The 12,235-nt window shown below is 42.6% G+C and overlaps 1 protein-coding gene across 4 annotated transcripts in view; it reads right to left on the bottom strand.

The window, feature by feature from the left end:
• pard3ba (par-3 family cell polarity regulator beta a) overlaps nucleotides 1-12,235 on the bottom strand; it is a 164,840-nt gene that overhangs the window by 71,881 nt on the left and 80,724 nt on the right. For all 4 annotated transcript variants that reach the window (XM_075477934.1, XM_075477936.1, XM_075477938.1 and 1 more), the window contains exons 16-17: nucleotides 11,742-11,842; nucleotides 8,430-8,474 (exon numbers count right to left, since the gene is read on the bottom strand). In XM_075477934.1, the coding sequence (XP_075334049.1) occupies nucleotides 8,430-8,474; nucleotides 11,742-11,842 (146 nt within the window). The remainder of the gene's footprint in view (nucleotides 1-8,429; nucleotides 8,475-11,741; nucleotides 11,843-12,235) is intronic.

Genomic DNA, 12,235 nt, shown 5'->3' with positions numbered 1-12,235 from the left:
TGAGCGCAATTTACTTTTGCCGGAGCGTGTTTTGTGTGCTGTGAGAGCACTCATTCCATGCATGTCAGGCGGTTGAGGCTGGAGGTAAATGAATAATGAGGGTTTAATAGGATGGATGAGTGGGGGAGAGGTGGCTATCAACGCCAGCTCGATCCAATGGAGGGTGAAATCAGCGTTTATCACATATCTCTGCCCGCTGTGCCAGCAGATGCTCTCGCAGATCCGTTCGCATCACGACCGCCTGACTGCCACCGATTCAAGCTGGTGCACATATTTGACAAACAACCTAACAGCCGAAAAGGCCAAGATGATGGGCAATGCCCTTCACAGCTGTAACACCCCTCAATCCGAGATGGAGCTAGAACATCACGACTTCACTTTGTTACGGTGCTTTGATCTCACACTGTGAGCACGGAGAAGGCTTCAGGTGCATTTCAGAACATTTTCAAGAAAGAAAGAAAAAGAAAACATCGTAGAAGAAGACAAATACAAAAACTTGAATTCTGCTTTTTATATCAAAGTTCCAGGAGTTCATTTAAGTTTTGTCCACAAAATCCAAAGTCACTCACTGGAGTGAAAGAAATTTATGCTTCAAACTTTACCATCAAAAACAACATGGGTCCCATCTTAATGGTTGTTGCACAAAGTGGAAGCTTCATCAACTAAACTACTACAAAACATTGCAGAACATTTGACTTGTATTACTATTTGTAATATGATCAACATGTGTTCTATCATGCCTTGCTGACATATTTTCACTGTTGGATTTGTGTCTTTAAAGCGGAGCTTGTGGCTCATTGGTGTCATCTTCAGCAGAACTAGTGAAAGAAAAAGTCTGATTCCTCGGCTAATTTTCTCAGCTGAAAGTACAGTTTCTCATAGGACCTCAGGTCCACAACACAAATATAATTTGAGCCACATCTGGCTTTTGAGTGCAAAGTGAAATCTGCACTTAGTTCAGCTTCAAATGCAGTGGTCGGAGGTCTTTATTGGCTCCGTCTTCGATCACCATTAGTGGGAGCACATGCTAATTTCCAATAACGGTGCTGCACGTGTGGATACAAGAATGGACACAGCTGCTTTTTTCTTTTCAGAAACACAGCTGGCTGCTCACCCTCAATCCTGCTGTGTGGGGCTGACATCTGCATTCTGAGGGTGTGCTTATCTAAAATTGTGGCCCAACACAACCTGCGAGTTATGATCCAGAGCCATCTCTTCATGTTGTATTTTTTAATTGCATGTTCTCTGGGAGGTAGTCATTGTTGCTGGATGTAACTCTAGTCCTGTGTATGTGGGAAAGGCTATAATCAGCCTGTTTTTAGGCAAAAAAAGCCTAAAACAATCATTTCAGTGGTTATGTTTACAATAAAACACAAATTATTCAACTCAGGATTAGTATGTGACGTCTTAGGAATGTAGAGAAAGAGCTTCGGTGTGGGAAAAACGCTGCTGAAAGCAAAGAACCTGCCAATTATCGCAGTAAAACGGTACATGTGGTCTACACTGAACACATAAAAGTATCCATACATCAACATTTACCGAAGTTCCCCCCTGCCTGCACAGTAGCACACGTGTGCACGTGAACCCCTGCCAACTCACACACATCAACGATGTTGATGCTGGTGCATCTCGTTTTACCTGGAACGGAGCCTCTGGATGTCATTTTGCCATGTGGGACTGAAAGGACGAGCACTACTCTGCGATGCTGCTTTGTTGTGGAATATACATAAGCAAATATACATTAACATATATTTGTGCATTTTCTGTAAATAATGATATAAAACTGCTGAGCACTCTCGCCCAGTCAAGCATTAAAATATTGACTCATTTTGACTCAGCAGGCAAACACACTTAACTGCACATGTTGACCTATTCATATTAAAGCTGACATTTTTGTTCTAGTACAGTCGAAACAAAGGGGAGAAGAAAAACAAACAAAAAAAAAAAAAAACACACACATACACACTGGCAAACATCCCTGGAACAATTCTGAACTCCCTCCCCCACCAAGTCTCAGCAGGATCTTAACACTTACCCATCAACAGGACTACAATGTGCTCCACAGCACACAGCTTTGTAGCAGACTGGCAAAAAGGTTGCCACGGTTACAGGGAAGTGCCCCCTCCATTAAGACTGCTAGAGGTGGCATTGGTGACGAGGTCTGAGAGTGCGTTAGAGATGGTTGACATTGAGTTACCAAGGAGACACTTAAGCCAGTGACTAGGAGCTTGCTGCTTCTGGCGATGTTTTTTTAAATTAGGTACTGAAAGTGCACGCGCACACAAATCACAACAAAGCTTAAAGAAAGACACATGTAAGACACACACAATTTTCAATCTTAGAACTAATCTCAGGATCAGCCAATAAAACCTGAAGTCGTTGTTCTGGAAACCAGTAAAACAGGCCCCGACCTGCACTCTGCTGTAAAAACGCAGCGCATACAAACACACATAAACTCGACACACCTGTAAAAGTAAGCCTGATCTCAGCATCGCCCCGCTCAACAAAAGGTTACTGAATAAAGCATTAAATACAGAGTTGGAATGGATTGAAAGGTTTCCTCTGGTGCCGCACTCTTTCAATAATTACATTACAATAGATTTGAACAATCCCAGCTCAATAAATGTGAAGTCTGAAGAACTTAAACCCAGTAGTAAACAAAGAACAGATCACATTTTCATTGCTTCTGTGGATTAAATGCACTTAATATGGAGCTTTAAAGCTTTTATTTGAGCATATCTGTGATTACACGTGGCATCCGGCATGAGGCTTTCATCACACAAAGAATGTGGGTGATTTTTTTTCCACTTAGACTAAAAACAAACCCCAAAGTCAACAATGTGTTAGGTACTCAGTCCAAAGCTCATCAGTTCCTAGTGAAGAATGGGCCAAAAATACGTTAGGACCGTTTTCAAACTTTGATTATCCATTTATTTATTTCCTTTGGACTGAGTGACAGTAAGAAAAATACAAAAGATCACCTGCCATATCCTCTAAATGTTGCAACAGAGCATCTGTTGTCTAATCATCTGACAAACCTGACTTCAAATTACATTACTTTATACAGCTGTACAGCAAGTAAAAGCAAATCGAATTCACGTTATGGCCAATCAAAACTCTATTCCACTTAAAGACCAGTTCAATCATTAAGCATCCCCCCCGTCACTGTCTGGATGCACTCAGCTATATCAGAAGCGGAGGAAGAGGCTGAATTGAGGCGTTGCTTTGGCAGTAATTGTGTTTAGCTGTTTAGATCTAGGAGAGAAAGGAGACATATGGGCTATATGTATTTAGCCTCGACCTAGATGAATCGCTTTAATAACAGGAGGGGACTTAAAAGGCCATTTCATAATTACTGCCTACCTCTACTGGATTACAGCTCCACAGTGGGGGGGGGGGTGGCAGAGTATGGATGAAGGCTGAGGAGAAGTGTGGGGAGTGGGACAAGTGCCATTTGTAAAGGCGTGGCTGATAAAAAATGCTTGTGCAAGGGAGAACTGTAGGGTCCTTACACACACACATAAACACATACCTGTGAAGATCTTTAGTGGCCAATAAGCCATCCACAAAGACTTGATGCATTAGGATGTCTTGAAGCTTCCTAAATGAGGGTTCTTTTAAGGACCTGGCATTGCAGCGACTCATGAAAAAGCCTACTTTAAGGATGCGACCCAGTCGCAACAAGACAATTAGAGGAGATGCAAAAAGCACGACACTTAAACACAACCAACGAGAGAGGGAACACTGGGAACACCCTGATGCTCCACCAGTTAATGGTCAGCTGCATATAAAAGCTTCAGCAATTCAAGCACCGTTTCCTTTACTGCATAGTTCACACCCGGTTGCCAAGAGATCTAACATGTTGATAACGTAAATGCAGCATCACTGATAAGAGTCTGTTTAGCAGCTATCAAATAAAGGAAAAGATTCCAACTCATCCTCATTCCCAACATGCCCTTCAAATGTCACCTTCCGATGCACGGCTGCATATTGCCAGCTCTTCTACAGCAGTTAAAGGCACCAAAACCAGCAAGAAGTTTCGTTCGAAAATGCTCAATTATCAACAACAAGCGTGGCTTGTGTGAGAAAGTCCGAGTGGAGGTGGGGGATACTCACCCGTGTCCTAAACATGAGACTCATGTTAACACCAGCCTTAACATTCACTTTGGTCTTTATTTTGACTTACTCTGCTTAATTTTTACTTTGTTCAGCATTAAAAGTACCTGGATATGGTTAGGAAAATATCATGGTCTGGCATTAAAACAAAAAGAAAATACTTTTTAATAAATAAAGCTTTGCTGGCATTTCCAGCATTGCCAAGAACAACAACATACCAAGAAAATTGGTACCACATTCAGTGGTCCGCCGAGTTAGGAGTGAGAATGGGTTGAAAATACATTAATATAGAGACTAAATAGGAAACACATCATAGACAAATATCAGGTGTCTCTATATCTGAGGTTTATAATCATAAACTTAAGAAAGAAAATGGGATGTTTTTAACCATTAAGTCGTTCGTAAAAACACTTTGCAGACCATGACGTCAGTATTTCAGAACTTCATCACATGCTGTCCAGAATGGGCTGAATAGGGATGTAGAACCTTTCCTAACAAAGTCCCAGCTTTGGGAACCTGAACTAAACCAAACAGAAAACGAGCACATAACAAAAACAAGTCTCATACAGGACTAACAAGTGACTTAACCTGCGGTCTCAAAGGTTATCAAACCACAGACCCTCCAACTTCCAAATGAGGACTTTGCTGCCAGCTGATGAGGCACACGTTGCTGTTAAAGCTGATGTGTTACAGCACTGACACCAAAGGACAATCTGTGCACATCTCAGAGGATCAGAACCACAGATATGGTGTGTACATATTTGCGGGTTGCAGAGACATTAAACGTTGACTGTTTACCCTGCTGGGCACACAAAGATAATAAATGAACTTGAACTTAACGACACAACGGATACAAAGAAGTCAGACGAAGGAATAAGGGAGACCTTAAGTAATGTAAGTTGCAAATGACTGCAAGAGTCACAGCAACAGAGAGTATGAAAACAAAGCAGAGGCTTTTAGCGCTGATTGATTTTTAAAGTCTTATTGTGCAGAAGGACAAATGGTCACACAGGGCCGTGGGACTGGTGGCATTGCTGCAGGGTCAGCCCATTTGCTCATGAAGCACTAAACATCCAAAGAACTACAGTCTTCAAATGATCATTAGAAAGTGCTGACATGTAAAGCATGAAACTTAAAAGATTTAGAAAAACAGCCAGTATGCATGAGGCTGAGATGCTGCTCTGTGTGTGAGAGAGAGAGTGGGTGTTTCTGCTGGATGAGCTCCCAGGTGTGTTGTAAGAGTGCAGCCTGCTGCCAGGGGAGATGTTAAGACTCTGAGGGGGAGAACTGGAGGGATGAATGAAGGGATATCTGTTCATTACTCTTCTGGCTGTCTGCAGGGTGTTCGCGTGCACGTTCGGGCGCACACATACACACACACACACGTATTCATTCTCACAAAAACGCACAGCAAAAAGCTGGGCTGGGGCTGAGTAGGTAGAGGAAACTCCAAGACTGGAGCGTGTTCACCATAATCACATAAGGCTGGAACAGACACAGCTGCGGCTGAGCGGCAGAAAGGGAAAGAGTTACTAAAAAAGGATCAGCCTGAGAGAAAGAGGACCAAAGCGAGAATAAAGAGGGAATTGGATGAAGGGCAGAGAGAAGAATGGAAAAGGAAAAAGAAAGATGACGTTTTGGGATCTAGAATGGGGATGAGCTTGGTGACAAAGAGCAAGAGACAGAGAATAATGAAGAGAGACGCCACTGGGAAGAAGTGAGAAATGACAAATGGTGGCGAAGATAAAAGCAACAAAAAAAACCCATAAAACTCAAAGCTCTAGTTGAAATGGAACATCACAGGACTGAAGATTCAAAACAGAAGAAGAAAAAGGATGGGACAGCTTGAATAAGTGACAGAGAGAAAGATGGAGCGAGAAGAAAGTCGGGGAGAGTTAGAGGAGTGAAGCGAACCTCGGAGCAGCTTCAGCCAGAGAGGAAAAGGGTTTTAGCCAGATTAAAGAAGCCAGGCAGGCCTCTTAAGACCATCCGCCTAATGAAATATGTCAAAGCCCATAAAGAAACACTGAGGCTATTTAAGAAGGCGGGTAGCGGTGCTCGTGTGGGGTGGGGTATGGCGCAGGAAGCTGGGCAAATACGCTGCATCAGCAAAAATGAAACGCACGCAAAAGCCCTGTCAATACGCATTAGCCAAGACGTCAACGGGAGAGGAGATGAAAAAAGAAAAATGCGAGAAGAAAGAAATGCTGCAGTGAAGAAATGGATCACTTTATTTATCATGGGCCAGGTTTATAGGCGCTTACAAATACTGGAATTATCATAGCAGAATAGGACAGGGGTGGGGTGGGGTGGGAGTCAGGGACAGGAAAAGGAGGGTAGAGCTGCAGCCACTTGTGGGAATGCTGAGTGTGGGGGATTTGAGGTCAGAAACAGTGTTTAGGCCATTTGTATTCCACTGGCAACAGGCTTAGTTGGCAGTTGCAGGTGGATTTAAGAGATCAGTGTAGGTGTGTGTGTGTGTGTGTGTGTGTGTGTGTGAGAGATAGATAGAAACAGAGGCAGAAGGGAAGCCAGACCAGCTTACACCCAGAATTACAATGCTGGTGGGTGTCCTAAAGGTGAAATATTGCCATTTCCCTGCTGAACTCACAAATTTAAATCACAATGTCTACAAAGACTGTCAGATGAGCATGCAAACTCAAATTCATACAGTAGTTGTCCAGATCTGAGAGGCGAGGCTGCAGCAGTTACATCTGAGTCAGTGGAAATTCACTGCGGTCCTCTGCAGTCGCAGCATAAATCTCTCCTGGAACACGAGTTTATAAGTCTCAATAAGCCCAGGTGGCAAGTCACACCCTGACTGAAAGCATCACTTGAAAAAAATATTATATTGAGAATAAAATACCAGCAAAACCTTATCCTCAGTTTGAAATCCATCACCTCACTGACAATATCAAGATAAAAGTAAAACTACTTGATACATATTCAGTTTTTCTCACCGTTTGTTGCTGTTTCTCAATGCTACATTGGCCAGAGATCATGTCGCCCAATTTTTTTCTACATGGTATTGTAATGTCTGTCTTTGAATTAATAAGTATGAGAACCTGTTGCAGTCAGAAACATATAGTACTGTGCAAAGTCTCGAGCCTTATGTCCTTACATTTTGCTTCCAAGGAGCCAGGCTTTCTTGTAATATTTAAAAGTGGTCTAGAGCAATAGTTCTCCAGGCTTTCCAAAGGTCTTTCAAAGTTTTCTTGCTGCTTTTTCACTCACTTTCAGTCCAGTCCATGTGACCGAACATTTTCAAAGGACTATGGACCTGAGAGATGCATCTGGACCTTTTATTGATCCATCTTCTGTTTATAATAAAAGGACAAGCCTCATCAGAAATGGTGTCTATGGAAGGGTGGCTGTCAGGAAGCCATTTTTAAGGAAGGGAAACAGGGAGAAAAGGCTGAGCTATGCCAAATGACACAAGAAGTGGGCTGAAAATCAGTGGCAACAGGTCTGATGGAGGGATGAATCCTCCCCAGAGCCCGGAGCTCAACATTATTGAAGCAGTGTGGGATCATGTTGACAGAGAACGGAACAAAAGGCAGCCCACATCCAAAGAAGAGCTTTGGGATGAAGCTTAGAAAGAAAGCTTGTCTAAGAGGGTTCAGACTCTGTTAAAGAATAAAGGTGGTCATGCTGGCATTCAAGCTTGTTATAATTGTAAAAACTCTGTTTTTGTCCTATAGACTGTATTTAAATTTATGTTTTCACATGTTTCAATAAACTGCAACACTTTATTCCCATATTCCAGGGAATGAATATGTAAATAAATGAGGGGTGGCTCAGGTTTTTGTACAGTACAGCAGACTGACAATTCTTCCTTGAAATCATCACTGTGCAATGCGAGCAAAAACCGCAACATCTTTGTTCTTTTTCACCTTTAAACAGACATTTCTCAAATAAAACAAGGCAGAACAGAGTGGGAAGAAATAACTGAAGCTGAGGCAATTGTCATTTAATACAGCCACTGTCAACTGGGTGAGGATTGAACGCTGTGGGCTTGCTGACCTGTGCAGCTATAAAGCAGCGAGAGCTCACACACTAAGTGCTTCACAACTCAACTTTGTCAGCTGGGCAGTGGAGGGAGGGGGAGCCACAACAGGGAAATAAAAAATAAAGTAATGCTAGGTAAAAAGGTGGGAAAAAAAAAAAAAACAGAATGAGAATCTTCAGACACAGTTGATTTGTTGAAATGAGATAAACAAGATGAAATGTGGTACAATGGTGACTCGAGGAAATTAAAAGGAACATTTTCTTGAAGTTTATGCATTTTCATTATGATTTTATTAAACACTCACCGTCCCTGTGCCCGACCAGTGATCCCACGTTGCTCTCATCAGCAACTAGGAGACAGAAAGGAGCCACAAACACACAATAAATAACCAGTATTATACAAGCAATATACGCTGAAACACAATGCAGTATACAGGTCATTCCAGCGCTTTGTGCCACTTCATAAGTGGCTTTACTTGTACATAATGGTGCTGGCATATGCTGGAAATGAATCCCTGCATAACACAGCACAGGACAAGCGACAACACAGACAGAGAGGAAATGAAAAAGAGAAAGTATAAGAAAAGCAGGAGAAAGATTGTGATTGTGCAAGAAAATGAGAAAAGATAAATATGAGACAATGAGACAAATAATAAAAGGACAAAAGAAAACAAGCAAAAACTCACACCACCTAATCTAACTAGGACCGCGGCGGCCAGCGGCTGCCACCACAGGCGGTGCACCATAGGATACAATAATGAGTTTTCATTAGGCTGCCATTTCTCTTAAATAATCCTTTTCATTTTTTATGAGGTCAATTTTCCCAGCAGACAGATGAGGGGCGAGGCAGAGAGAAAATGATGATAGGGGAGAATATTAGAAAGACGGAAAAGGAGAGTGAACTAAGCAGTGGGGAGATGCGGTGTGACTGCTTCTGTTGGAAAAACAGAAGGAGAGAAAAACCTCAACGATGACAGCAAAGCGCAAATCCAAAAAAAGTTGATTCATAAAACCCTGCAGCGACTCATCTGTAGCAAGACAATGAAAGAGAAATACCTTCCTTGTGCTTATGCGTCGTCTGAAGGGATAAAAATAAAATACTTTCAAAGTTTAGGAGGGGAAAAAAAAAATTCAGGCCATATATCCCTGGGAGAACATTTAAAAGAAAAATTCCTTTTCTGCGGAGGAAAGATATCATTTTGCATGGCCATCAGCCGAGTTGGTCTGTCCTGCTCCAGCTAAAATGTAAAAATCCTTCTTTTAACCTCCAGTCAGAAACCTTATAGTGTTACATACAGTTATTCTGAGTGGAGTACCTGATAATAACTACACAATGTCAGTGTAGTTATGCAGTCTTGCAGAGGCATAGTATTTCTGTGTATAACCGGTGTTAACAGTTATTTGGAAGAGCTTAAAAGAAGTGAATAAAGCAGAAAAAGAAACAAAAAAAGGCAAAAAGTGAAGGGCAGAGACTGGCATGGAAAGTAAGGAAGCATCAAAGACTGCACGGGTGGGAGAGAAAGGGACACACAGGGAAATAAATAAACGAAGGATTCAGGGTGAGAAGCCGATTTACCCTTTATTACCATCAGTATGGGTATGGCTTCTCGTCCCAGTTTGCACTGTTATGCATACAGACTTCTGCATCATCATTAAAAAGGCCAATTCGACTAAAGACGGAACTCTGTACAGGACCCCCACTGCACCCAGATGTGTGGAAAATGTCTTCCTTTCCTCTGCTCTGTAAGGACAACTTTTATAGATTTTGGTGAAGAGACACTCAGCTAAAACTTGGACAAAAGACGAAGACGATTTTGAAAATGTAATGAGTCACTGAGCACAAAAGCACTTAGAATTCAAAGAGTTGTTTACAGACTACAAAGTTCTGAAAGGTCTGAGGGGGCACTTTAAGCATCTAAAAGGAGATCCATGTAGACCATTTTCCATCCAACATTATAGCTTTTCAGACTGATCCATTAGTGAGAAAAACTAATGGTTTACATTAGTTTTCTTATATTTTACCTTGTTGAATTGAGAGCCAAACTCTCCTCTTGTAGCACTTGTGGACATTTGTGAAACAGTGGCTGATACACTGGATCATATCCAAACCACTTGGGTGAACCTCTCAGAAAATTCAGAGTTTTGAGCTGAGAATCAGTGACTCCAGCATTCATCTTGTCAAGGGCAGCCGAAGGATTTCTGTGCTTGAGTGAAAGCCCTGAGTCAACAGACTGTTTGCACAGGCATCTGGGGTCAATGAAAGCTGCTCACCTTCGTCAAGTGGTGTTTAATAACAGCTAACCTGCTCTGCGGTGCAAATAAAGCTCAGATACATTTGAGCCTTAAGACTGACCTACGGGAACCTCTCCGGAGGAGAAAAACGCATTTGTCTCTTTAAATAAAACACGTCCAGAGAGGGTCAGTGTCTGAGGCCTTGTATGTGTTCAGAGCTACAGCCATTCTTACACAATCACAGATACACACACACACACACACAACAAAGATCAGCTAACCATCTTATTTCAGCTCTGAGTACTTTGGAGAGGGAAGGGATGAATAGAACCAGAGTGATAACACTGGAGAAGAAAAAAAAACAGATTGAAATGGTGGAAGGGCCGAGACGGAGATGGAAGCCATCGAGGGGCGACAGATAGTGGTGGGTATTGGAGTGGGTCCTCAGTGGGATAGAGCTGAGAGTGTGCGTTTGTGTGTGTGTGACCGCGTGTGCAGACCACCCGTGTCCATAATGAAAGCCAATCAGCTTGGGTGGCAGAGGCGCGTGCTGCAGGAAGAAAGCCAATCCACTGAACCTAATGAACCGGGATTGGAAATCAGAGAGAGGCAGAGAAGAAAGAGGTGGATAGAAGGGAGCGACAGCAATGAACTCATCTGCCGGGAAACAAAGTGTTGAAAGGAGAGAGGAGATGAACAAAGATGAAGGGAACGCTGAAAAACTGAAATAAGAGCAGGGATGGGGGATGAGGGAAAAAAAAAACGGAGCACTGATATTATCAAAGAAAAAAAAAAAAAAAAACAGATAACAAGAAGTCTGAAGAGAAGTTCCAAAAAGAGAAAAGTGAGACGCAAAGAGGGATGAAGAGATCTGAGAGATGGAGAGAAAAAAAAAAAAAAAAAGGGAAGGAAGGTCAGCTGGGGTTAAAATGAGGAAATCAGCCCGTTCATTCTCACCTTTCACACACACACACACACACACACACACACACACACACACACACAGCAGGCCACGGGACTGCAAACCTCATGCGCTTCATTCACTCACAAAAACAGAGGACACACACACACGCACACGGCAGATAGTGTGTTGTCCCGGTTTGTCGGAAAGCCCCTGGACTTATGAGTTCAGGAGGTCAAACCCCTCCCTAGGCTGGGGATAATAGGAGATGGCTACATATCACAGCAAAGAAATGTACTGATAAGAAGCATGTGATCACTGCCGAGGCTGCGTGTGTGTTTGTAGAGTGGGTTCATGATTAGACTGGCAGTTCAGGCTGGTTTGTGATGGCCGACACAACAACATGATTTGGATTTTTCTGCCGCAGAACGCGCACACACTGCTGAGAAGTGATGAGGAGATCTGTGTGTGATCGTGAGCTTACCCAGGTCCATGCTCTTGGACGCTCTGCTGCGAGGCATGTTGTCCTCATCGTCGGCATGATGGCCGTTTGTGGACACATTTGCGGGCATATGCGCCAACTCCCTGCGAAACAGAAAAAAGTTATTTACAGACCATTTGTTGGTTAGATCACGCACACAAGTAAGAGCAAACAGAATCTCACACAAAGAACAGATCATTTAATTCCCCCCCGATCCAGATGGTATGATTCAGTAAAACAATAGCATGTACTGTCTCCATTCAGTTTACAGGAAAGCAAGTTTACTGATGCCAGATTCTGACTCTGGCATCAATGAGATACTGCACACATACACACCCACACACACACACACACTTTTTAAAACAGTTACCTGGTAGTTTCTTCAGTGGAATAAAGATCCAAGACTAAATTCATAATATTTTCCAAGACATGAAGCTGTGTCCCATTTCCACAATGTAACACTTATTAACTCTAAACTAGTTTAGTCTGGGTTACCA

This window comes from Odontesthes bonariensis, chromosome 11 (genome assembly GCF_027942865.1).
Source record: "Odontesthes bonariensis isolate fOdoBon6 chromosome 11, fOdoBon6.hap1, whole genome shotgun sequence".
Classification (NCBI taxonomy): Eukaryota; Metazoa; Chordata; class Actinopteri; order Atheriniformes; family Atherinopsidae; genus Odontesthes; species Odontesthes bonariensis.
The sequence above is the reverse complement of the archived record's forward strand: the minus strand, read 5'-3'. Positions and strand labels throughout refer to the sequence as shown.